Source organism: Nerophis lumbriciformis, linkage group LG03 (genome assembly GCF_033978685.3).
Source record: "Nerophis lumbriciformis linkage group LG03, RoL_Nlum_v2.1, whole genome shotgun sequence".
Taxonomy (NCBI): Eukaryota; Metazoa; Chordata; class Actinopteri; order Syngnathiformes; family Syngnathidae; genus Nerophis; species Nerophis lumbriciformis.
The window spans coordinates 60,660,001-60,687,500 of record NC_084550.2 but is presented as its reverse complement, the minus strand read 5'-3'; the positions used below and the strand labels follow the sequence as shown (position 1 = coordinate 60,687,500).

Here is a 27,500-nt window from a genome sequence, read left to right as displayed (position 1 = left end):
TCTCAGGTTGAAAGTGACGTCAAGGAAGTTGACGGTTTGCTTGTTGGCTTCAATCGTGATCCGTAGGCCGTTCTCTTTGAAAATTTGGCATATGCGCTTCTTGGTATTCTCGCTGCTCCTTGGCGAGGCGCGACACACTGCCAGTCCGTCATCACGGTAAATACCAAGGTTCAGATTGAGGCTAGCGAGCTGGGAGAGGAGGAAACTCCCAACGAGTTCACACGTTTCTGCTCCGTCAAAACTTCCCATAGTGACGTCAAATGTTGCATTGTTCTTTTTTTGCCATGGTGTATTGTTGTGGATGAGAATGGAGTTTTTTGCGTGGATGATGATGTTTCTTTCGTTGCCTGTGATTGAGTCGTAGTCTGAGGCGAAGTCTAGTGCTTGAGTTTATGATTACATTATGAACATTGTATAGTTTTTAGTGATCATTTCTTCATGTAAACTCGGGGTGTCCAAACTACGGCCCGCCGACGTCTTCAAATTGGCCTGCGAGACGTCAGGAGTTTAAAAAGGAATCTCGCCCTCACGGAGATTGCGTTCATTTTAAAAGTCTAACTTTTTTGATGCTGCTATTTTGTCGCCGTCTCGGGGAAAACATAAGTTTTTTCCTGATCAATGACCTTTTATCATGCACTGAATGCGCATGATTTATTTATATGACCCAATGCAAACAACCTTCCCTAGTAATGGTGCAAAAAATTAAATCCAGCTAACACAAAATGTCAACAGACATGGTCTTTCTGCATGAATCCAAATATTTTTGAATGTAAATTATTGCATATTGTTCTAAAAGTAGCATGTCTTTCTGTACTCCTTATTTTCGCAGTTTTATGCATTTATATGTATGTAATCGCACTTTTGGGGAGAAAAGTGGCAATTAGGTAATATTCTCAAAAGGGTGCGGCCCTGGTGTGAAGTCGTGTGGAAAGATACCTCACTAACGACTGTGACCCCCGCGCTGACGGCGAGCGCCAGGCACAGCAGCGGCGAGGGCTGCAGGCCTCGCAGAGGTGCCCAGGGGCTGGACAGGAAGTAGCGGTGGATGTACAGGACGCTGTGCAAGATGCGCAGGGCCATGTTGAGGCAATTGGCCAGGATGAAGCCCACGCCGCCCGCCCACCACGTCAGCATGTAGGACAGGAAGAGGAAGGACACGGACAAGGCCAGCATCACCACGTTATACCTGGACGGGGAGAAAGCGTGTAAAAAAAAAGAAAGAAAAAAAGAAGCAGTCTGGCGAATCTTCTCGCCATCGTTACGACTTCGTACTTGTCCACCTCTTCCTGGCTCATGGCGGCAAACACAAAGCACTCGGTCACGCCGTTCACCGCCAGCAGGAGGACGTAGCAGCTGTAGCATCGCAGCAGGGAAGGACCTGAACACAACATGGAATAATGCTGTCAGGTTCAAACACTGAAGACATCTATTAAACAAGACAAGAGGCAAAGAATTAAACAAAGACAGAATTCAATTTGGACTCAATATATTGAGGAGAGTCGTCTGTACACTGTACTCTTGCACAGTATCTCAGCACGCTCTGCCAAAAGATTGTATGCCTCCTCCTTTTATTTTGGACCACGGCTGTTTCCAAAGGACAAATGTCGCAAAAGGTTCACAGAAAAGGTCGTAAATAATTCACAGAAAAGGTCAGCTCAAAAAGAGTTCGTAAAATAGTTCAAAAAGAGTTCGTCTGGAAATTGGGCAGATCCTGTCATCTCTCCGCTTTGAAGTGCTTGGGCCAGAACAACATCCTTCTGTTGATTACCATGCATGAGAGAAAACAGAAAGCCCTTCATGTGGCTCTCCCCCTTACACAGTGGAGTTTTACGAGCCTTCTTCTTGGTAGGTTTCAAAGACAGCTACCGTCCCCCTGCTAGGAACTCAATGTAATACAAAGTTTTTGTGATAATTTAGAAACAATTATTCTAACAAATGCACTTGGTGATAAATACTGGTTCTCAATGAGCACCCAAAGATTGTCTCGTTCCACGGGAAGAGTGGCCACTTCCAAGTGTTTTGCTTGCCACATACCTGCCAACTTTTGAAATCAGAAAAACCTAGTAGCCAGGGTCCAGGGGCCGCAGGCCCCGGTAGGTCCAGGACAAAGTCCTGGTGGGGGGTTCAGCCCAACGCAAAATGACAGGTTAAAATGTTGCTAAAACCATCACTTTTCTATCAGTCACAGTGACTTTTCAAAACAAAAATATTACAGCAAAAATCATATGGGTTGATTGACATGTTTATTCTGTAAGCTAATTTCAATAGTTTGAAATTATTTTGACAGTTAATGCCAGTTATCCTGTCAACCTTTCACAAGACTTCAATTTGTTAATTGAAAGTATAAACAGTATAAACACTTTTTACAGTAAACAAATGGTAAAACAGTACTAAACAATTCCATAAAAAAAAAAATTGGTGTCATTATTAACTTTCTGTCCAAGCTTGTATAATCTACTGCCTTGTTCAATTGTAAAAAATATTCTGTGCCTAAAATTCACATTTCTATCACAATTATCATACTGTAAACATGGTAAGCCAGTGGTTCTCAAACTTTTTTTGTCATCCCCCACTTTGGACAAGGGGGAGTTTTCAAGCCCCACCTGCCCCCATCGCCCCAACAGAGCGCTAATGCCAAGCTTTAACATTTTCAAATTTATTGAATATCAAGTTGTATACATTCGAACTCAATAACATAAAATAACATTAAGTTCAATAATAAATAAAATAAATGTGCAGCTGTGGTATAACTTGCATCAAGTTCAATAATAAATAAAATAACTTCCATCAAGTTCAATAACAAATAAAACAAAAGTGTTATAACTTGCATCAAGTTCAATAATAAATAAAAAAAAGTGTTATAACTTGCATCACGTTCAATAATAAATCAAAAAAACTGTTATAACTTGCATCAAGTTCAATAATAAATCAAAAAAAGTGTTATAACTTGCATCACGTTCAATAATAAATCAAAAAAAGTGTTATAACTTGCATCACGTTCAATAATAAATCAAAAAAACTGTTATAACTTGCATCAAGTTCAATAATAAATAAAACAAAAGTGTTATAACTTGCATCACGTTCAATAATAAATAAAAAAAAGTGTTATAACTTGCATCAAGTTCAATAATAAATCAAATAAAAGTGTTATAACTTGCATCAAGTTCAATAATAAATCAAAAAAAGTGTTATAACTTGCATCAAGTTCAATAATAAATCAATAAAGTGTTATAACTTGCATCAAGTTCAATAATAAATCAAAAAGTGTTATAACTTGCATCACGTTCAATAATAAATCAAAAAAAGTGTTATAACTTGCATCAAGTTCAATAATAAATCAAATAACTTGCATCAAGTTCAATAATAAATCAAAAAAAGTGTTATAACTTGCATCAAGTTCAATAATAAATAAAACAAAAGTGTTATAACTTGCATCAAGTTCAATAATAAAAAAAAGTGTTATAACTTGCATCAAGTTCAATAATAAATCAAATAAAAGTGTTATAACTTGCATCAAGTTCAATAATAAATCAAAAAAAGTGTTATAACTTGCATCAAGTTCAATAATAAATCAAAAAAGTGTTATAACTTGCATCAAGTTCAATAATAAATCAAAAAGTGTTATAACTTGCATCACGTTCAATAATAAATCAAAAAAAGTGTTATAACTTGCATCAAGTTCAATAATAAATCAAATAACTTGCATCAAGTTCAATAATAAATCAAAAAAAGTGTTATAACTCGCATCAAGTTCAATAATAAATAAAACAAAAGTGTTATAACTTGCATCAAGTTCAATAATAAAAAAAAAAGTGTTATAACTTGCATCAAGTTCAATAATAAATCAAATAAAAGTGTTATAACTTGCATCAAGTTCAATAATAAATCAAATAACTTGCATCAAGTTCAATAATAAATCAAAAAAAGTGTTATAACTTGCATCAAGTTCAATAATAAATAAAACAAAAGTGTTATAACTTGCATCAAGTTCAATAATAAATCAAAAAAAGTGTTATAACTTGCATCAAGTTCAATAATAAATCAAATAACTTGCATCAAGTTCAATAATAAATACAATAAAAGTGCCTCTTTGCAAAAAAAAAAAAAAGGAGGAGCTATGCATTTGGCAAGACAGGGCAAGTGACAACACTTTCCCCCAGGAGAACCACCTTGCTTCACTGTGAAACAGCACGGCTGTATGATCAGCTCCCATTTCCTCACACAGTGCAGAGAACAGTCGCGCTTTCAGTGGTCGTGTTTTGATCAAATTTACCGCGCTCACAACATGTTAAAACCTCATTGAGTTCGGGGCTGAGCTGCCTTGACGCGAGTGCTTCCCTGTGAATGACACAGTGTGTGCCCGTCAGATTTTTGTTTCTCTGCAGGCGCTGGCTCGACGACCTTTGAGGTGCGAGTCACACATGTATATATTTGTGTAATTGTGATCCACACATTAGCCTGCTATCCATCCGCGCGAAAGTTTGTTCCGCTTAGCCCCGCCCCCATTAGTTACTGTTGCTATGTCTGTCAAACTTTCGCTCGTACCGAGAAATATAAAGCCTACAGTAAAAATAAGTACCGGTAATTTCCATTTATTTATATAGCGGATTTCACAGACAGAATCACAAAGTGATTTACAGTGTGTATAGAAAATGAAAGCTTAGTAAAAAAAATAATCTAAGAATATAATAATTTTAAAAAAAAATTGAAAGTGAAATTTCCTCCCGTTCCTCGCGCCCCACCTGTCATGTCTCTATTCCCCACCAGTGGGGCGCGCCCCACACTTTGAGAAACGCTGTGGTAAGCTAACTTCATTAAAATTAATAGTCCTGTCAATAGCATGGAATTACAATTCAAATGTAGTTTTTTTGTAAGCCTTTCAAAAGAATTCAAAATATGAAAAATTAATGAAAATTAATTTAAGCCATCAGACACTTGAAAAGTGGCACATCACATCTCTAATGTAATCATTTTAACTTTTCAACAGAAATAGCACTGCAAAAACATTAAGGACATACTTCTGTATTTTGGTAGTTATGCTGTCAACATTTAACAAGATTTCTTCAACTTGGACTTGAAAGCATAAATAGTATAAACACTTTTAACAGTATAACAGTACTAAACAATTCCAATAGATAACATTGGTGTCATTACCTTTTTGTGGCTAAAATCCGAAAAACGTTGAAAGTTTTCCACTTGTATCGCTAGCAACGGCATTAGACTTGTGTTTTTTTGTCCCAACGTGGTCTTTTACATGCTAATTCCTCCGTGTCCGATCGAAAAATCTTGTCTGCACAAGGTGCAATTCGCGTAGTTTTCACCCTTTTTGGAACGGATAATTATTCCCAGATAGGCTTTTAAATATTCTTCACGGAATGACTGCAGTTTTCTTTTCGGTTTAAGACTCGTTTGCGATTTTTCTCCGGCTGATTCCATGATCGTTCGCTCGTTTGGAAACAATGGCAACTGGTGCCTCGTGCTTGGCAGCGGTGCTATAAATAGCCTCGCGCATGGCATTCGGAATGGCTCGATAGGAAGTTACGGGAAGCAGTGTCGATTGTCATTGTTGTTGCGCGATTTCGTGAATAAAACTTAAAAAAAAAAAATTTTTTTAATTAATGAAAAAACGTATTTTTTATCACTGCAACCGTAACCCGGAATAGGTTGATGAAAACCGTACTAATTACGGGAAAACCGGAGTAGTTGGCAGGTATGTTGCCAGCATGCATTTCTTACGCATGACGCTTGTTCAACACAACCGGCAAACACATAAATAGTGAAACCACACACCTGCAATTTAAAGTCTTTTGGATGAAAGGTGAAACGTCTTCAACAAAGCAAGATGTGCAATCTGGAGAAACCACTGCACGTAAGCAGCAAGGCTGAAAACCAACATTGAATGCCCGTGACCTTCGATCCCTCAGGCTGTACTGCATCAAAAAAGCGACATCAGAGTGTAAAGGATATGTCAGTAACTGCAGTTGGTCGCTACATCTGTAAGTGCAAGTTAAAACTCCACTAAGCACAGCCAAAGCCATTGATCAACAACACCCAGAAACGCCGCCGGCTTCGCTGGGCCTGAGCTCATCTAAGATGGATTGATACAAAATGGAAAAGTGTTCTGTGGTCTGACCACAGAGAAGATACTTCATGTTCAAACTGGTCAACTTTGTTATTTTTTGCAAATATTAGCTCATTTGGGAATTTGATGCCTGCAACAGGTTTCAAAAAAGCTGGCACAAGTGGCAAAAAAGACTGAGAAAGTTGAGGAATGCTCATCAAACACTTATTTGGAACATCCCACAGGTGAACAGGCAAATTGGGAACAGGTGGGTGCCATGATTGGGCATAAAAGTAGATTCCACGAAACGCTCAGTCATTCACAAACAAGGATGGGGCGAGGGTCACCACTTTGTCAAGAAATGCGTGAGCAAATTGTCGAACAGTTTAAGAACAACATTTCTCAACCAGCTATTGCAAGGAATTTAGGGATTTCACCATCTACGGTCTGTAATATCATCAAAAGGTTCAGAGAATTTGGAGAAATCACTGCACGTGAGCAGCAAGGCCGAAAACCAACATTGAATGCCTGTGACCTTCGATCCCTCAGGTGGTACCGCATCAAGAACTGACATCAGTGTGTAAAGGATATCACCACATGGGCTCAGGAACACCTCAGAAAACCACTGTCAGTAACTACAGTTGGTCGCTACATCTGTAAGTGCAAGTTAAAACTCTACTAAGCAAAGCGAAAGCCATTTATCAACAACACCCAGAAACGCCGCTGGCTTATCTGGGCCTGAGCTTATCTAAGATGGACTGATGCAAAGTGGAAAAGTGTTCCGTGGTCTGAAGAGTCCACATTTCAAATTGTTTTTGGAAACTGTGGACGTCGTGTCCTCCGGAACAAAGAGGAAAAGAACCATCCGGATCGTTCTAGGCGCAAAGTTGAAAAGCCAGCCTCTGTGATGGTATGGGGGTGTATTTGTTAGAATAATTGTTTCTAAGTTATCACAAACTTTGTGTTACATTGAATGCCCGGTGAGAAGCAAAAGCTGTCTTTGAACCTACCAAAAAGAAGGCTTGTAAAACTCCACTGTGTAAGGGGGAAAGCAACATGAAGGTGCTCTGTTTTCTTTAATGTATTGTAATCAACAGAAAGATATTGTTTTAACCCAAGGACTACAGAGCGGAGAGAAGGCAGGATCTGCCCAGGTTCCAGACCCCTCTTCTTTGAACTCTTTTACGACCTTTTCTGTGAACTGTTTACAACCTTTTCTTTTGAACTGTTCTGTAACCAAAGGCAACGCTGTTTACGACCCACATCCCTTTGGAAGCAGCTGTTGCCATGTGGTCAGGGAAAGTCCAAATAAAGGAGGAGGCGTACAATCTTTCGCCAGAGCGTGCTGGAGACTGTACAAGAGTACAGACCAGACGTTTCTCCTCAAATTGAGTCTCTGTTTGATTCTTTGCTTCTTGTCCTGTTTAATAGATGTCATCTGTGTTTGAACCTGACAGTATTAGTGCCCAAGACATGGGTAACTTACACATCTGTGAAGGCGCCATTAATGCTGAAAGGTACATACAGGTTTTGGAGCAACATATGTTGCCATCCAAGCAACGTTACCATGGACGCCCCTGCTTATTTCAGCAAGACAATGTCAAGTCACGTGTTACAATAGCGTGGCTTCATAGTAAGAGTGTGGGTACTACAAACCCTGTTTCCATATGAGTTGGGAAATTGTGTTAGATGTAAACATAAACAGAATACAATGGTTTGCAAATCATTTTCAACCCATATTCAGTTGAATATGCTACAAAGACAACATATTTGATGTTCAAACTGATAAACATTTTGTTTTTTTGCAAATAATCATTAACTTTAGAATTTGATGCCAGCAACACGTGACAAAGAAGTTGGGAAAGGTGGCAATAAATACTGATAAAGTTGAGGAATGCTCATCAAACACTTATTTGGAACATCCCACAGGTGAACAGGCAAATTGGGAACAGGTGGGTGCCATGATTGGGTATAAAAGTAGATTCCATGAAATGCTCAGTCATTCACAAACAAGGATGAGGCGAGGGTCACCACTTTGTCAACAAATGCGTGAGCAAATTGTTGAACAGTTTAAGAAAAACCTTTCTCAACCAGCTATTGCAAGGAATTTAGGGATTTCACCATCTACGGTCCGTAATATCATCAAAGGGTTCAGAGAATCTGGAGAAATCACTGCACGTAAGCAGCTAAGCTCGTGACCTTTGATCCCTCAGGCTGTACTGCATCAACAAGCGACATCAGTGTGTAAAGGATATCACCACATGGGCTCAGGAACACTTCAGAAACTCACTGTCAGTAACTACAGTTGGTCGCTACATCTGTAAGTGCAAGTTAAAACTCTCCTATGCAAGGCGAAAACCGTTTGTCAACAACACCCAGAAACGCCGCCGGCTTCGCTGGGCCTGAGCTCATCTAAGATGGACTGATACAAAGTGGAAAAGTTTTCTGTGGTCTGACGAGTCCACATTTCAAATTGTTTTTGGAAACTGTGGACGTCGTGTCCTCCGGACAAAAGAGGAGAAGAACCATCCGGATTGTTATAGGAGCAAAGTTGAAAAGCCAGCATCTGTGATGGTATGGGGGTGTATTAGTGTCCAAGACATGGGTAACTTACACATCTGTGAAGGCGCCATTAATGCTGAAAGGTACATACAGGTTTTGGAGCAACATATGTTACCATCCAAGCAACGTTATCATGGACGCCCCTGCTTATTTCAGCAAGACAATGCCAAGCCACGTGTTACATCAACGTGGCTTCATAGTAAAAGAGTGCGGGTACTAGACTGGCCTGCCTGTAGTCCAGACCTGTCTCCCATTGAAAATGTGTGGCGCATTATGAAGCCTAAAATAGCACAACGGAGACTGTTGAACAACTTAAGCTGTACATCAAGCAAGAATGGGAAAGAATTCCACCTGAGAAGCTTCAAAAATGTGTCTCCTCAGTTCCCAAATGTTTACTGAGTGTTGTTAAAAGTGGTGCCATTAAATTCTAAGTTAATGATTATTTGCCAAAATAAATTAAGTTTCTCAGTTCGAATATTAAATATCTTGTCTTTGCAGTCTATTCAATTGAATATAATATTTTGTTTTTATGTAGGAATTACACAAGGTGCCAACTTCACTGGTTTTGTATATACCAGGGGTCGGCAACCCGCGGCTCCGGAGCCGCATGCGGCTCTTTGATCACTCTGATGTGGCTCAGCAGCTTACTTGCTGAACCCCCCAATTTTCCCGTGAGACTTCTGTATTTCAGTGCCTCTCGCAGAAAACTCCTGGGATTAATATTCACCCTTACAGCTATAATAAGGGCGTGCCATGATGGTACAACATTTGGCGCTCTCTACAATCTGTATTAACATCGTGCCAGCCCAACACTTGTTATACAATATACATCTTCTGCTTGCACACGTACGTGACAGCAAGGCATACTTGGTCAACAGCCACACAGGTTACACTGACGGTGACCATATAAAACAACTTTAACACTCTTACTAATAATGCGCCACACTTTGAACCAAAACCAAACAAGAATGACAAACACATTTCGGGAGAACATCTGCACCTTAACACAACATAAACACAACAGAACAAACACCCTGAATCCCATGCAGCCCTGACTCTTCCGAGCTACATTATACACCCCTGCTACCACAAAACCCCGCCCCCACCCCAACCCTGCTCCCTCACACATCACCCCCCCCCCCTCTGTGCGTCGGTTGAGGTGGGCGGGGTTTGGTAGCGGGGGGTGTATAATGTATCCCGGAAGAGTTAGGGCTGCATGGGATTCTGGGTATTTGTCCTGTTGTGTTTATGTTGTGTTAAGGTGCAGATGTTCTCCCGAAATGTGTTTGTCATTCTTGTTTGGTGTGGGTTCACAGTGTGGCGCATTATTAGTAAGAGTGGTATAGTTTTTTTTATACCGCCACCGTCAGTGTAACCTGTGTGGTTGTTGACCAAGTATGCCTTGCTGTCACTTACGTGAGCAAGCAGAAACACCATACAACGTGCGACTGTTCAGGCACGCTGGTTGTAGTGGGTGCTACATGCTGTATCATCACGGCACGCATGACGCTGACAAGCGCCATTCATTTAAAACCCGCGTGCCGCACCAGCTTTCAAATTCCATATAAAAGGTGTGGGCAGCGTGTCTGAGACCCCTGGTTTGTACATAGCACAAAGCAAAAAGAAAACTTTTTATGCAGTGTTATTTCATTTAAAATTTCCAAAAAATTTTGCGGCTCCCATTAATAATTTGCGAAACTGGTCAAAATGGCTCTTTGACTGGTAAAGGTTGCCGACCCCTGCTATATACATATATAGTCTAGCGCACACCCTATATCTCTGTTACCTGCTCCACTACTCAGCATAGAGCCACCATAGACATCCAGTGCCAGGCCAGAGTATGCGTATCCAAAGACTGCAATGACGAGTCCCAGCACCAGCACCAGCTTCAGCAGACATTCCAGCACCTCTGCCGCCACACTAACATCTTCCTGTGGACGACAACACGACAGCATGAGAAGGAAAGACGTTACTCAAAAGAGACGACGCCGGCGCGCACCTCTCTCTGGCTCTCGACATGGCGACCGCGCTCCAGCACTTTGGCGAAGAAGACGTAGAAGCTTTCCTCGATGGGCAGGAAGACGAAGCGCGCCACCATGGAGCCCAGGTTGTTGACGATGTCGTAGACGCCTTGGTCCCCGAAGCTGAGAACGTTCAGGAAGGTCATGACGTAGCGCTCGCCTTCCGTCAGGATCTGCTTGAGGAAGGACTGCTTGAAGAAGCTCCAGGTGAGCCGGGCCACAGTCCAGTCCAGCAGCGGCTAGAAGTGCACGAGCACATGTTCAAATGCTGCACTTTTTAGGACAATATAATAGACTGTTTTTCTTTAAACCTTTTATTTTTAGTGTCAGTGATTGCAATTAGCAACATGTGTGAGTGACAGGGAGAAAAGCTTAACATCACATGGAACATGTTTAATTTTCTATATCTTGAATATAAGATTTAAACCCAAACATTTTTGGGTGCTGGATGCATTAAAGGGGAACATTATCACAATTTCAGAAGGGTTGAAACCATTAAAAATCAGTTCCCAGTGGCTTATTTTATTTTTCAAAGTTTTTTTCAAAATTTTACCCATCACGCAATATCCCTAAAAAAAGCTTCAAAGTGCCTGATTTTAACCATCATTATATACACCCGTCCATTTTCCTGTGACGTCACACAGTGACATACTTGCCAACCTTGAGACCTCCGATTTCGGGAGGTGGGGGGTGGGGGGGGGTGGGGCGGGGGGCGTGGTCGGGGGCGTGGTTAAGATATATATATATAAGAAATACTTGACTTTCAGTGAATTCTAGCTATATATTTTTTTTTTATTACACACATATATATATATATATATATATATATATATATATATATATATATATATATATATATATATATATATATATATATATAAAAGAAATACTTGAATTTCAGTGTTCATTTATTTACACATATACACACACACATAACACTCATCTACTCATTGTTGAGTTAAGGGTTGAATTGGCCATCCAGTTTTTTTCAAAATTTTACCCATCCCTAAAAAAAGCTTCAAAGTGCCTGATTTTAACCATCGTTATATACACCCGTCCATTTTCCTGTGACGTCACACAGTGATGTTAATACAAACAAACAGCAAGGTATAGCGACATTAGCTCGGATTCAGACTCGGATTTCAGCGGCTTAACACTGTCTGATAAGATAATTACTAACAACTATGAACTAGGTTTACAGCATATGAAATACATTTGGCAATAACATGCACTTTGAGAGTGCAGACAGCCCATTTCAGGCGCGCTAAGAACATATATTTTTCCACGATTTCAGCACTCAGCTTAACCATACCTAAATAGACACAAAATACTTCATTACACAAGACTCGAATGTACTCGAATGATTGAAAAAAATTAATGTTTTTAAGCTAAATTATTGGTAAACACAGTTTATGTATAATAATTTACGTAGAACCGCGAGTAATAAATAAAGTTTTCATCAATTAATATATTCTGTTGACATACCCTCATCCGCTCTCTAAACAAACATTAAGTGTACCTCTGCATAACAAACAAACATTAAGTATACCTCTGCATAACAATAAACAAACATTAAGTATACCTCTGCATGACAAACAAACATTAAGTATACCTCTGCATAACAAACAAACATTAAGTATACCTCTGCATGACAAACAAACATTAAGTATACCTCTGCATAACAATAAACAAACATTAAGTATACCTCTGCATGACAAACAAACATTAAGTATACCTCTGCATAACAATAAACAAACATTAAGTATACCTCTGAATAATAATAAACAAACATTAAGTATACCTCTGCATAACAATAAACAAACACATAAAATATACCTCTGCATAACAAACACCCAAATATTAAATATACCACTGAATAACAATGAACAAACAAATATTAAATATACCTCTGAATAACAATAAACAAATATTAAATATACCTCGGCATAACAATAAACAAACAAACATTAAGTATACCTCTGCATTACAATAAACAATAAGTATACCTCTGCATTACAATAAACAAACAATAAGTATACCTCTGCATTACAATAAACAAACTTTAAGTATACCTCTGCATAACGATAAAACATTAAGTATACCTCTGCATAACAAACAAACATTAAGTATACCTCTGCATAACAATAAACAAACATTAAGTATACCTCTGAATAATAATAAACAAACATTAAGTATACCTCTGCATAACAATAAACAAACACATTAAATATACCTCTGAATAACAAACAACCAAATATTAAATATACCACTGAATAACAATGAACAAACAAATATTAAATATACCTCTGAATAACAATAAACAAACAATTAAATATACCTCGGCATAACAATAAACAAACATTAAGTATACCTCTGCATTACAATAAACAATAAGTATACCTCTGCATTACAATAAACAAACAATAAGTATACCTCTGCATTACAATAAACAAACATATGAAGTGTGCCTCTGCATAACAATAAACAAACAAACATTAAGTATACCTCTGCATTACAATAAACAATAAGTATACCTCTGCATTACAATAAACAAACAATAAGTATACCTCTGCATTACAATAAACAAACTTTAAGTATACCTCTGCATAACAATAAACAAACATTAAGTATACCTCTGCATAACAAACAAACATTAAGTATACCTCTGCATAACAATAAACAAACATTAAGTATACCTCTGAAAAATAATAAACAAACATTAAGTATACCTCTGCATAACAATAAACAAACACATTAAATATCCCTCTGAATAACAAACAACCAAATATTAAATATACCACTGAATAACAATGAACAAACATTAAATATACCTCTGAATAACAATAAACAAACAAATATTAAATATACCTCGGCATAACAATAAACAAACAAACATTAAGTACACATTTGCATAACAATAAACAAACATTAAGTAGACCCCTGCACAACAATAAACAAACATTAAGTAGACCCCTGCATAACAATAAACAAACAAACGTTAAGTATACCTCTGCATAACAAAAAATAAACAAACGTTAAGTATACATCGGTATAACAATAAACAAACAAACATTAAGTATACCTCTGTATAACATTTAAACAAACTAAGTATACCTCTGCATAACAATAAACATACATTAAGTATACATCGGTATAACAATAAACAAACATTAAGTATACCTCTGCATAACAATAAACAAACATTAAGTATATTTTGGTATAACAATAAGCAAACATTAAGTATACCCCTGCATAACAATAAACAAATGTTAAGTACACCTCTGCATAACAAACAAATGTTAAGTACACCTCTGCATAACAATAAACAAATGTTAAGTACACCTCTGCATAACAATAAACAAATGTTAAGTACACCTCTGCATAACAATAAACAAATGTTAAGTATACCTCTGCATAACAATAAACAAACATTAAGTATATCTCTGCATAACAATAAACAAACATTAAGTATACCTCTGCATAACAATAAACAAACATTAAGTATACCTCTGCATAACAATAAACAAACATTAAGTATACATCAGTATAACAATAAACATACAAAGGTTAAGTAAACATTTGCATTACAATAAACAAATAAAGATGAATACCTCTGCATAACAATAAACAAACATTAAGTATACCTCTGCGTAACAATAAACAAACATTAAGTATACATCAGTATAAGAATAAACATACAAAGGTAAAGTAAACATTTGCATTACAATAAACAAAGATGAATACCTCTGCATAACAATAAACAAATGTTAAGTATACCTCTGCATAACAATAAACAAACGTTAAGTATATCTCTGCATAACAATAAACAAACGTTAAGTATACCTCTGCATAACAATAAACAAACATTAAGTATACCTCTGCATAACAATAAACAAACAAGTATACATCAGTATAACAATAAACATACAAAGGTTAAGTAAACATTTGCATTACAATAAACAAATAAAGATGAATCCCTCTGTATAACAATAAAAAAAACATTAAGTATACCTCTGCGTAACAATAAACAAACATTAAGTATACATCAGTATAAAAATAAACATACAAAGGTTAAGTAAACATTTGCATTACAATAAACAAAGATGAATACCTCTGCATAACAATAAACAAACATTAAGTATACCTCTGCATAACAATAAACAAAGGTAAAGTGTACATTTGCATTACAATAAACAAATAAAGATGAATACCACTGCATAACAATAAACAAACATTAAGTATACCTCTGCGTAACAATAAACAAACATTAAGTATACCTCTGCATAACAATAAACAAATATTAAGTATACCTCTGCATAACAATAAACAAAGGTTAAGTAGACATTTGCATTACAATAAACAAACAAAGATGAATACCTTTGCATAACAATAAACAAACATTAAATATACCTCTGAATAACAATAAACAAACAAATATTAAATATACCTCGGCATAACAATAAACAAACAAACATTAAGTACACATTTGCTTAACAATAAACAAACATTAAGTAGACCCCTGCATAACAATAAACAAACATTAAGTAGACCCCTGCATAACAATAAACAAACAAACGTTAAGTATACCTCTGCATAACAAAAAATAAACAAACGTTAAGTATACATCGGTATAACAATAAACAAACAAACATTAAGTATACCTCTGTATAACATTTAAACAAACATTAAGTATACCTCTGCATAACAATAAACATACATTAAGTATACATCGGTATAACAATAAACAAACATTAAGTATACCTCTGCATAACAATAAACAAACATTAAGTATATTTTGGTATAACAATAAGCAAACATTAAGTATACCCCTGCATAACAATAAACAAATGTTAAGTACACCTCTGCATAACAAACAAATGTTAAGTACACCTCTGCATAACAATAAACAAATGTTAAGTACACCTCTGCATAACAATAAACAAATGTTAAGTACACCTCTGCATAACAATAAACAAATGTTAAGTATACCTCTGCATAACAATAAACAAACATTAAGTATATCTCTGCATAACAATAAACAAACATTAAGTATACCTCTGCATAACAATAAACAAACATTAAGTATACCTCTGCATAACAATAAACAAACATTAAGTATGCATCAGTATAACAATAAACATACAAAGGTTAAGTAAACATTTGCATTACAATAAACAAATAAAGATGAATACCTCTGCATAACAATAAACAAACATTAAGTATACCTCTGCGTAACAATAAACAAACATTAAGTATACATCAGTATAAGAATAAACATACAAAGGTTAAGTAAACATTTGCATTACAATAAACAAAGATGAATACCTCTGCATAACAATAAACAAATGTTAAGTATACCTCTGCATAACAATAAACAAACATTAAGTATACCTCTGCATAACAATAAACAAACGTTAAGTATACCTCTGCATAACAATAAACAAACGTTAAGCATACCTCTGCATAACAATAAACAAACATTAAGTATACCTCTGCATAACAATAAACAAACAAGTATACATCAGTATAACAATAAACATACAAAGGTTAAGTAAACATTTGCATTACAATAAACAAATAAAGATGAATCCCTCTGCATAACAATAAAAAAAACATTAAGTATACCTCTGCGTAACAATAAACAAACATTAAGTATACATCAGTATAACAATAAACATACAAAGGTTAAGTAAACATTTGCATTACAATAAACAAAGATGAATACCTCTGCATAACAATAAACAAACATTAAGTATACCTCTGCATAACAATAAACAAAGGTAAAGTGTACATTTGCATTACAATAAACAAATAAAGATGAATACCACTGCATAACAATAAACAAACATTAAGTATACCTCTGCGTAACAATAAACAAACATTAAGTATACCTCTGCATAACAATAAACAAATATTAAGTATACCTCTGCATAACAATAAACAAAGGTTAAGTAGACATTTGCATTACAATAAACAAACAAAGATGAATACCTCTGCATAACAATAAACAAACATTAAGTATACCTCTGCATAACAATAAACAAAGGTTAAGTATACATTTGCATTACAATAAACAAAAAGATGAATACCTCTCCATAACAATAAACAAATATTAAGTATACCTCTGCATAACAATAAACAAACATTAAGTATACCTCTGCGTAACAATAAACAAATATTAAGTATACCTCTGCGTAACAATAAACAAACATTAAGTATACCTCTGCATAACAATAAACAAACATTAAGTATACCTCTGCGTAACAATAAACAAACATTAAGTATACCTCTGCATAACAATAAACAAATATCAAGTATACCTCTGCATAACAATAAACAAATATTAAGTATACCTCTGCGTAACAATAAACAAAGGTTAAGTAAACATTTGCATAACAATAAACAAATAAAGATGAATACCTCTCCATGAGCTGGATGAGGAATAAGATCCCTGACACTGCGAAGAGGGAAACGGCTCTTGATGGCCTCTTCAGACGGCAAGAAGCGCAGGAAGTAGCCAACGTAGCACAGCACCAGCACGCCCGTGTACAGCAGCTGGGACACACAACAAGATCATCTCATCCAAGCTGAAGTATAAATGATGAATGTGAAGGATGTTTCTCACGTGAGCAGCGGCGAAGATGTAAAGCCCCCACTGACGAGCCCACACCACCAGCACCACCGTGACGCCACACTTGGCCAGCAGGGCCAAGCTCTCGGCGACCACCTTGAGGCGCAGGAACATGTGAGCCTGGGCCAGCACCCAGAGGGGCTCGGCCAGGAGCTCCTGCACCCCCGCCAGGGCGAACAGGACCACGGCGGGGCCGTAGAAAGGAACCGCTTGAGGATCCGGGACCTCCAGAAGCCAGAGCCACACGCAGGCCAGCAGGACTCCCCAGAAGAAACCCAGAGGCAACCTAAGAGGGCGACGCTGCTTGAGTGTGGCTTCACAACAAATGTGAGAAAAAAGAAAACTTGCTGGGCGATATATGGAATATTCTCCATATATCGCGGCTTTGTCTCTGTGCGATACAGAAAATGACTATATGGTGATATCGAGTATACGTTCTCACACAGTTGCTTTTAGCTGCGGGCATTACACTACACTCACTCTTTCTTGTCTCTCCTTCTCACAGAGACATAAAACAAGCGCACCTTCTTACATACGTCACATGCTGTCGCGCGTGCAACGTCATACGCCCTCGCGGAATATCGGAGGCAGATATTTACATATATCCGAATTTAAGTGTTACTTCTTTTTATTTCATAATCATATTACAAAACAGCTAGTGTTTTTCTTCCAATTGTGGTCTTTTGGTTGTCTGCAAAACTGTGTGCTTAACCTTGAGTGAGGAATGTTAGAGAGAGAGAGATAATGGACATTTGTTTTGGCTAGAGACACAGGACTGCCAGGGACTTAAGAGGAGAGAGGGTGTTTCGGGGGGCAGACGATCTTAGGGGCGCAATCGAATGTTCTATGCTGTCTCTGTCATATGTATATATGCAAAGCTTTGCAAATATATTACAAAATACCCATTCTGTCTCTGGGGGTTTTTCAACTCAGCTTTAAGTGTCGTAAAGAGCTTGGGAGCGACTTGTGACTTGAATTCCCTGGGAGGAACAACTGGTCCAAAACGAAGGTTGAAAGGGAATTGAATGATGAATGATAGGTGGTGGTCGGAGGGGCCGTTGGCGCAAATTGCAGCCACGCTTCCGTCAGTCTACCCCAGGGCAGCTGTGGCTATGAAAGTAGCTTACCACCACCAGGTGTGAATGATTGATGGGTTCTACATGTAAAGCGACTTTGGGTACTTAGAAAAGTGCTATATAAATCCCAGTTATTATTATTATTATTATTATTATTATACAGGCAGTGGAACTTAGGGAAGGCTATGCAAAACGAAACTAAAACTGAACTGGCTACAAAGTAAACAAAAACAGAATGCTGGACGACAGCAAAGACTTACTGTGGAACAGACGGCGTCCACAATGTACATCCGAACATGACGTGACAATCAACAATGCCCCCACAAAGAAGGATACAAACAACTGACGTATTATTGATTGCTGAAACAAAGTAGATTCGGGAAATATCGCTCAAAAGGAAGACATGAAACTGCTACAGGAAAATACCAAAAAAAGAGAAAACACACCAAAATAGGAGCGCGAGACAAGAAGTAAAACAGTACACACAGGAAAAGAGCAAAAAAGTCCAAATAAGTCAGGGTGTGATGTGACAGTACACCTACTTTGAGATAAGAGCTATAGTGATGCATGCTTGGTTATGCTTTAAAGTCATATCCAACAATTGTGACGACTTTTTACTGTCAACTGAGTTTAGTTTTTTAATGATTTCTGCTGGTGGTGTGCCTCCGCATTTTTTTTCAACGGAAAAAATGTGCCTTAGCTCAAAAAAGGTTGAAAAACACTGTCCTAATTAACCATTGTCGGCTGTCTGTGCTATAATAAAGTGTGGCAGATAACGTAATACTCATCTATTTCAGTAAGTGGCAGCAGAGGGCGATAAAACACCTGTAAAAACAATCGAGTTAGCGCTGCGCGACACGTGACACTGACAGTTTGGGATCGCAGCAAGAGGAGGCGAGCAAGTGACAGTGATTGAGAAGAAAATTAGATGCTCAGGCCTAAGTTTCACACGAGCTGAGTATAAATACATTTAGAAACTATATTTCTAACTATATGTATTATATACTGTGTTAGAGTGTCATTTTGGTTGGTGGTTGTTGGTGACGGGACGCTACAAGGTGTGTGTGTGTGTGTGTGGGGGGGGGGGGGGGGTGGTTTGATGGTAGAGGGGGGTGTATTTTGTAGCGTCTCGGAATAGTTAGTGCTGCAAAGGGTTCTGGGTATTTGTTCTGTTGTGTTTATGTTGTGTTACGGTGCGGATGTTCTCTCAAAATGTGTTTGTCATTCTTGTTTGGTGTGGATTCACAATGTGGCGTATATTTCTAACAATGTTAAAGTTGCTTATACGACCACCCTCAATGTAAACTGTATCGCTGTTGATGAAGTATGCGTTGCATTCGCGTATGTGTGCGTACAGAAGCCGCTCATATCTTGTGACTGGGCCGGCACGTTGTTAGAAGGGATGAAAAGCGGACGTGAAGACAGCTCGTAGAGGACGTTAAAGGCAGTGCCTTTAAGGCACACCCCCAAGACTGTGGAATACGAGATATAATGACTGATGAACACCTTCGTTCGATAATGAAGGTTGCCTCAGCTCAGAGCCTGAGCCCCGACATTAATGAACTAGCATCCAAGAAAAGATGGCAGGTATCTGGCTTGGGCATATCAGATTAGATCAGTGTGTTGCGAACTGAGCCGTTTAAAGTCCAGAATGTTTGGTTTATTCATTATTTTATTTTCAAATGTATTAGCCTGTAGAAAAAGTTAATGTTGATATTTACCTCAGAAGGCTGCAAATAGAAAAGAGGCATTCAATTTTTATTTAAATTGTATTTGATATGCCATTGATATTTTTTAATTATTATTATTATTATTATTTGAAACTCGATTTTGCATGTCACTATAAAGTTAAATAAGACTTGCTTGTTCAATATTTAATGCAAAACTTGTTTGGGTCCCTATTAAAAGGTTAATTTGTTCAACCTTGGCCCGCGGCTTGGTTCAGTTTTAAATTTTGGCCCACTCTGTATTTGAGTTTGACACCCCTGCGCTAGAGAATGAAGAGTGCTTACTCCGCATGTCAACATCTCCGTTCGGTGCCACACCCACAAAATGCCCAAGCAACCATTTCCACATCAACACCGTATGAAAAAACTAGTCAACAACAGAAGGAGATCACGTCCGCAGGAACCTACCACATAGCGAAGGACATACACTATTTGATTTCCTATTATGCAGCGTAAAATCTTGCATTCTTCTGCTTTTTTTGACTACCTCTCGAGGAACTCTGAAGAAACGTTCATCCTTTTTGCGATTTCAAACGATTCGCACAGCGGAAAACAACACCAACAGAAAGGCTAAAACCTACTCAGTGGCCTAGTGGTTAGAGTGTCCGCCCTGAGATGGGTAGGGCGTGAGTTCAAACCCCGGCCGAGTCATACCAAAGACTATAAAAATGGGAGCCATTACCTCCCTGCTTGGCACTCAGCATCAAGGCTTGGAATTGGGGGTTAAATCACCAAAAATGATTCCCGGGCGCGGCCACCGCTGCTGCTCACTGCTTCCCTCACCTCCCACGGGGTGATCAAGGGTGATGGGTCAAATACAGAGAATAATTTTGCCACACCTAGTGTGTGTGTGTGTGTGTGTGTGTGACTATTATTGGCATACCTATTGAGAACAGAGCTATCTTGACTACTGACGGAGGCAGATAATTACATATATCCATATTTGTGTGTTACTTCTTTATTTTCATAGTCATATTACAAAACAGCTAGTGTTCTTTATTTGTTATCTTTTGGTTGTCTGCAAGTACTGTGTGCCAACTTTTAGGAATGTGGGGGGGAGATCTTCTCTGCTTCTCGTCTAAAGCCGACTTTAAATAAGAAACAAAAGGGACATGGGTTGAGGTGAAAGAGAGGGGGGGGGGGGGGGGGAGTGTTTTTACATTTTTCTCCTTATCTGGTTATCCTCAAGTCCAGGGGGAGTAGCAATAAATCCCTTCTCTTATCTGTTCCTGTGCCCAGCTGTGGAGGAAGGGACAAGGAGGGTGGGGCAAGGGAGACGTTATAGAAGAGAAGTTTTTCCGTATGTTAGATTAGACCTTTTTAGCTGTGCTAGTGAGCGCTTCTGTACGGGATTTGGTCTCACGTTTATTTCCAAAGGCTTTGGAAATAAATTACAAAATACCTATTCTGTCTCTGGTGGTCCTTCTTGCTCAGCTTTGTGTGTCATCAAAAGAGCTTGGGAGTGACCAGCAACTTGAATTCCCTGGGAGGAACAACTGGTCGAAACGCAACACTACCAGGCGTATTTAATGGGCGGGACGTGACGTCAGTGACATCCAAGCAATAACAACTAGGGCTGCAACTAACGATTAATTTGATGATCGATTAATCGATTAATAATCGGATAAAAGAGACAAACTACATTTCTATCCTTTCCAGTATTTTATTGAAAAAAAAACAGCATACTGGCACCATACTTATTTTGATGATTGTTTCTCAGCTGTTTGTACATGTTGCAGTTTATAAATAAAGGTTTATTAAAATAAATAAAAAAATCAAATAAAAAATATATATTAAAAAAAATAAATAAATAAAAATAAAATTGCCTCTGCGCATGCGCATAGCATAGATCCAACGAATCGATGACTAAATGAATCGCCAACTATTTTTATAATCGAGTTAATGGATTAGTTGTTGCAGCCCTAATAACAACATGATGATGATGCTTACGTCATCCATAGCAGGTTGACAAGCTGCCTCCAGTTGTGCTTCCCACCTGTGCCTCCACTCAGACAGGCTCTTCTGAAAGCTTCCCTGGATAAAAACACCAACGTTGAATAGAGGAGGGTCAGCCTGCAAGTGTGGAAACAAGAAGACAAATGAATGCAAAACATGATTTTTTTTTTTTTTTACAGCATTTTTGATAGACTATTATTGATACATTATTGATAGACTATTATTGATGCCTGTGGCGGGCCATGCATTTCACACCTAAGCCTTCAGCGATGTCCTACTTTAATGAATACCTCTCATAATACCATCGATGATGTCACCACATGACCACGGCTGGAGAAATACTTCTCAATCCTGGGTATTGAATCACCTATCATCAAATAAACTGAAACTGAACTGACTCTACATAGTGTACAAAACGGGCTATTTTAGGGCGCATTTAAAAATCAATAAACCAGCATCAGCAAGTAAAACATATCTCCTCGTGGTAGTGTAAGAATTAACATAATTGTAACAACATTTTACACGTAAAAAAAACTATTTGCAGCACCAAATGCAAGCCGGTAAGCTAGGGGTACAAAACATTTCACCGGCTGGGACAGGTTAGCAACCAAAAGTATTTGGCCATTGTCGGAGGCAGATATTTACATATATCCGAATTTAAATGTTACTTCTTTTGATTTCATTGTCATATTACAAAACAGCTAGTGTTTTTCTTCCAAATGTGGTCTTTAGGTTGTCTGCAAAACTGTGTGCTTAACCTTGAAGTGAGGAATGTGAGAGAGAGCGATAATAAGCATTTGTTTTAAATAAATGATAAATGGGTTGTACTTGTATAGCGCTTTTCTACCTTCAAGGTACTCAAAGCGCTTTGACACTACTTCCACATTTACCCATTCACACACACATTCACACACTGATGGAGGGAGCTGCCATGCAAGGCGCTAACCAGCACCCATCAGGAGCAAGGGTGAAGTGTCTTGCTCAGGACACAACGGACATGACGAGGTTGGTACTAGGTGGGGATTGAACCAGGGACCCTCGGGTCGCGCACGGCCATTCTTTTTGGCTAGAAAGAGATGACTGCCTGCGACTTGAGGGGAGAGAGAGTTTTGGGTCGGGGAGACAGACCATTTTGGCGGCGCGATAGAATGTTCTAGGCTGGACTGGTCTCAAAAATATATCTGCAAAGCTTTGCCAATATATTACAAAATACCTATTCTGTCTCTGGTGGTTTTTCAACTCAGCTTTAAGTGTCGTAAAGAGCTTGGGAGCGACTTGTGACTTGAATTCCCTGGGAGGAACAACTGGCACAAAACGCAACACCACCCAGCCAAATGATGAGAATCAGGTGTCCTAATCACAGGTGTATCAAATCAAGCACTTAGGCATGGAGACTGTTTCTACAAACATTTGTGAAAGAATGGGCCGCTCTCAGTGATTTCCAGTCATAGGATGCCACCCGTGCAACAAATCCAGTCCTGAAATTTCCTCGCTCCTAAATATTCCAAGGTCAACTTAATTATAGGAAAAGTGAAGAGTTTGGGAACAACAGCAACTCAGCCACCAATTGGTAGGCCAGGTAAACTGACAGAGAGGGTCCGCGGATGCTGAAGCGCATAGTGCAAAGACTTTCTGCACAGTCAGTTGCTACACTTCATGTCACCTTCCAATTAGCCCACGTACAGTACGCAGAGAGCTTCATGGAATGGGTTTCCATGGCCGAGCAGCTGCATCTAAGCCATACATCACCAAGTCCAATGCGAAGCGTGGGATGCAGTGGTGTAAAGCATGTCGCCACTGGACTCTAGAGCAGTGGACACGCCTTCTCTGGACTGATGGATCACGCTTTTCCATCTGGCAATTTGATGGACTAGTCTGGGTTTGGAGGTTGCCAGGAGAACGCTATGTTTCTGACTGCATTGTGCCAATTTGATGGAGGAGGAATTATGATGTGGGGTTGGTTTTTCAAGAGTTGGGTTTGGCCCCTTAGTTCCAGTGAAAGGAACTTTGAATGCTCCAGGATAGCAAAACATTTTGGACAATTCCATGCTTCCAACCTTGTGGGAACAGTTTGGAGCGGGCCCCTTCCTCTTCCAACATGACTGTGCACCAGTGCACAAAGCAAGGTCCATAAAGACATGGATGACAGAGTCTGGTGTGGATGAACTTGACTGGCCTGCACAGAGTCCTGACCTGAACCCGACAGAACACCTTTGGGATGAATTAGAACGGAGACTGAGAGCCAGGCTTTCTCCACCAACATCAGTGTGTGACCTCACTAGGGATGTCCCGATCCGATATTTGGATCGGATCGGCCGCCGATATTTGCCAAAAAATGCGTATCGGCAAGGCATGGGAAAATGCCGATCCAGATCCAGTTTTAAAAAAAAATCCGGTCAATGTTTTCCAACGCACCGATTTAAATAATACATTCCACTTTTCTGCTGCTCCGTAATTTCCGTTCCGCATTTTCCAGCACACCTTCCACACATCCACAGGTCTGTGGATTCTCACGCAGTTGCTTTTAGCTGCTGGCATTACACGACAGGCTCTTCTCACTCTTTCCTGTGTCTCCCTCTCACAGACAGCAAGTGCACCTTCTTACACACGTCACATACTGTCACGTCATACGTCACATACGTATACGTCCTCCCCGAGCAGAGAGGTAGCAGCATGGCTAACGTTAGCTGTGATGCTAGCGCAGCTGTGTGATCAACGTTCCCTCTAAGGTGCGCGCCTGTGCGCATAGCAAATCTATGCCATGCACAAAATCAAATAAAAAAATAAGCGCATAACAATTTTCGACACACGGACACGACAGAGAAAACAGTTTTCGTCATCATTGTTCAAATATTGTAACGTCTGTCGAGACGCTTATCTCCATTCGGTGCCATACGTCCACACCATCAAAATGCCGAGGCATACATTTCCAGATCAACACCGTATGAAAAAATAGACGAAATTATACATGACAAACAGAAATGGCATCAATGAACTAGGGCTGGGCGATATGGCCTTTTTTTAATATTGCGATATTTTAAGGCCATATTGCGATAAACAATATATATCTCGATATTTTGCCTTAGCCTTGAATGAACACTTGATGCATATAATCACAGCAGTATGATGATTCTATGTGTTTTGATTGATTGATTGAGACTTTTATTAGTAGGTTGCACAGTGAAGTACATATTCCGTACAATTGACCACTAAATGGTAACACCCGAATAAGTTTTTCAACTTGTTTAAGTCGGGGTCCACTTAAATTGATTCATGATACAGATATATACTATCAGATATATACTATCATCATAATACAGTCATCACACAAGATAATCACATTGAATTATTTACGTTATTTATAATCCAGGGTGTGGAGGGGGGCCCCGGATGTAAGTGTCAAAAAGACAGCCAAAAGAGTTTGATATGAGAATAAATCTAAAGTTAAAATATAGGGTAGAAATGCACCCATTTGCAGGAAATGTAGTCTTGATTTTCAAAATGTTCTTTCAAGGCTTGCATGTCTACATTAAAACATTCTTCTTCATACTGCATTAATATATGCTACTTTTAAACTTTCATGCAGAGAAGGAAATCACAACTAAAAAAATCACTAATTTTTTCATACGGTGTTGATGTGGAAATTTTTGCCTCAGCATTTTGATGGTGTGGACGTGTGGCACCGAATGGAGATAAGCGTCTCGACAGACGTCACAATTTTTTGAACAATGATGACGAAAACTGTTTTCTCTGTCGTGTTATGCGCTTATTTTTTTATTTGATTTTGTGCGTGGCATAGATTTGCTATGCGCAGAGGACGCTTAAACAGTGCGCAATTGTACAGGCGAGCACCTTAGAGGGAGCGTTGCTCGCACGGCTGCGCTAGCATCACAGCTAACGTTAGCCATGCTGCTACCTCTCTGCTCGGGGAGGACGTATACGTATGTGACGTATGACGTGACAGTATGTGACGTATGACGTGACAGTATGTGACGTATGACGTGACAGTATGTGACGTATGACGTGACAGTATGTGACGTATGACGTGACAGTATGTGACGTGTGTATGAAGGTGCGCTTGCTGTCTGTGAGAGGGAGACACAGGAAAGAGTGAGAAGAGCCTGTCGTGTAATGCCAGCAGCTAAAAGCAACTGCGTGAGAATCCACAGACCTGTGGATGTGTTGAAGGTGTGCTGGAAAATGCGGAACGGAAATTACGGAGCAGCAGAAAAGTGGAATGTATTATTTAAATCGGTGCGTTGGAAAACACGGACCGGAGTTTTTTTTTTTAAAACTGGATCTGGATCGGCATTTTCCCATACCTTGCCGATACGCAATTTTTGGCAAATATCGGCAGCCGATCCGATCCAAATATCGGATCGGGACATCCCTAATTTGGATACTCCTTTGTGAGTCACAAGTGAGTATCCAATCACAAGAGGCGTTAAAGTTACTTTCAACGCTTCAACGTGTGGCTACCTAGGAGGGCTACGGTCAACAACCTGTGATCTGATTGGCTATTGCAACGGTCTATCAACTGCGTGTGCTCCGTTCGCCAACACGGCACAGACCGCCACTTTGTTGATTCAGAAGGCTTCGGCAGATTTCGTTCAGCGTTGGCAACAAGCTCGCTGAATTCTTGATTTGATAAAAGCTCTAATGTACAAACAGCAACATTGGGCCTAATATGAGATAAAGAGAATATGATGAATACTTTTATACATTTAGGGAAAGAAACTTAAAATAAAATTAACTTGTCAATTTATGATCATGATTTATGCCCACCACCAGAGGTGGGTAGTAACGCGCTACATTTACTCCGTTACATCTACTTGAGTAACTTTTGGGATAAATTGTACTTCTAAGAGTAGTTTTAATGCAACATACTTTTACTTGAGTACATTTATAGAGAAGAAACGCTACTTTTACTCCGCTCCATTTATCTACATTCAGCTCGCTACTGATTTTTATCCATCTGTTAACTAACTTTGTTTGTTTTGGTTTGTCAGACAGACCTTCAAAGTAGGATCTATCGCATGCCTGCGTTTCACCAATCAAATACAGTCACTGGTAAGGATGATGTTTGATAAGAAATGATCGAGTTCGAGCCTATTATCGAATCCTCTTATCGAAGCGATTCCTTATCGATTCTCTTATCGAGTCCAGATAGGTTGTTGTATATGGAAAAAAACACACAATATTTGGTTTAACAAAAGGTCACTTTTATTATATCAGAAAAAAATTCAATCTAATAAATAAATATTGACTGTTACCCCCCTAAAAAAATAAACATAAAATAAATAAATATTGACTGTTATAAATTACCCAAAGTATATTAAGTGGGATTTTTCAGAAAAACAAATATATACAGTAACACAAAAACAACCTGTCTCTGTGATCACTATAGGTCAGGGGTCGGCAACCCGCGGCTCCGGAGCCGCATGCGGCTCTTTGATCACTCTGACG

General features: G+C 38.7%; 1 protein-coding gene across 1 annotated transcript in view; it reads right to left on the bottom strand.

Annotated features, from left to right (window-relative positions):
* rft1 (RFT1 homolog) overlaps positions 1-27,500 on the bottom strand; it is a 41,389-nt gene that overhangs the window by 9,401 nt on the left and 4,488 nt on the right. The window contains exons 3-9 of the mRNA XM_061929710.2: positions 22,029-22,151; positions 17,270-17,561; positions 17,065-17,199; positions 10,623-10,883; positions 10,410-10,554; positions 1,273-1,378; positions 937-1,186 (exon numbers count right to left, since the gene is read on the bottom strand). Of these exons, the coding sequence (XP_061785694.2) occupies positions 937-1,186; positions 1,273-1,378; positions 10,410-10,554; positions 10,623-10,883; positions 17,065-17,199; positions 17,270-17,561; positions 22,029-22,151 (1,312 nt within the window). The remainder of the gene's footprint in view (positions 1-936; positions 1,187-1,272; positions 1,379-10,409; positions 10,555-10,622; positions 10,884-17,064; positions 17,200-17,269; positions 17,562-22,028; positions 22,152-27,500) is intronic.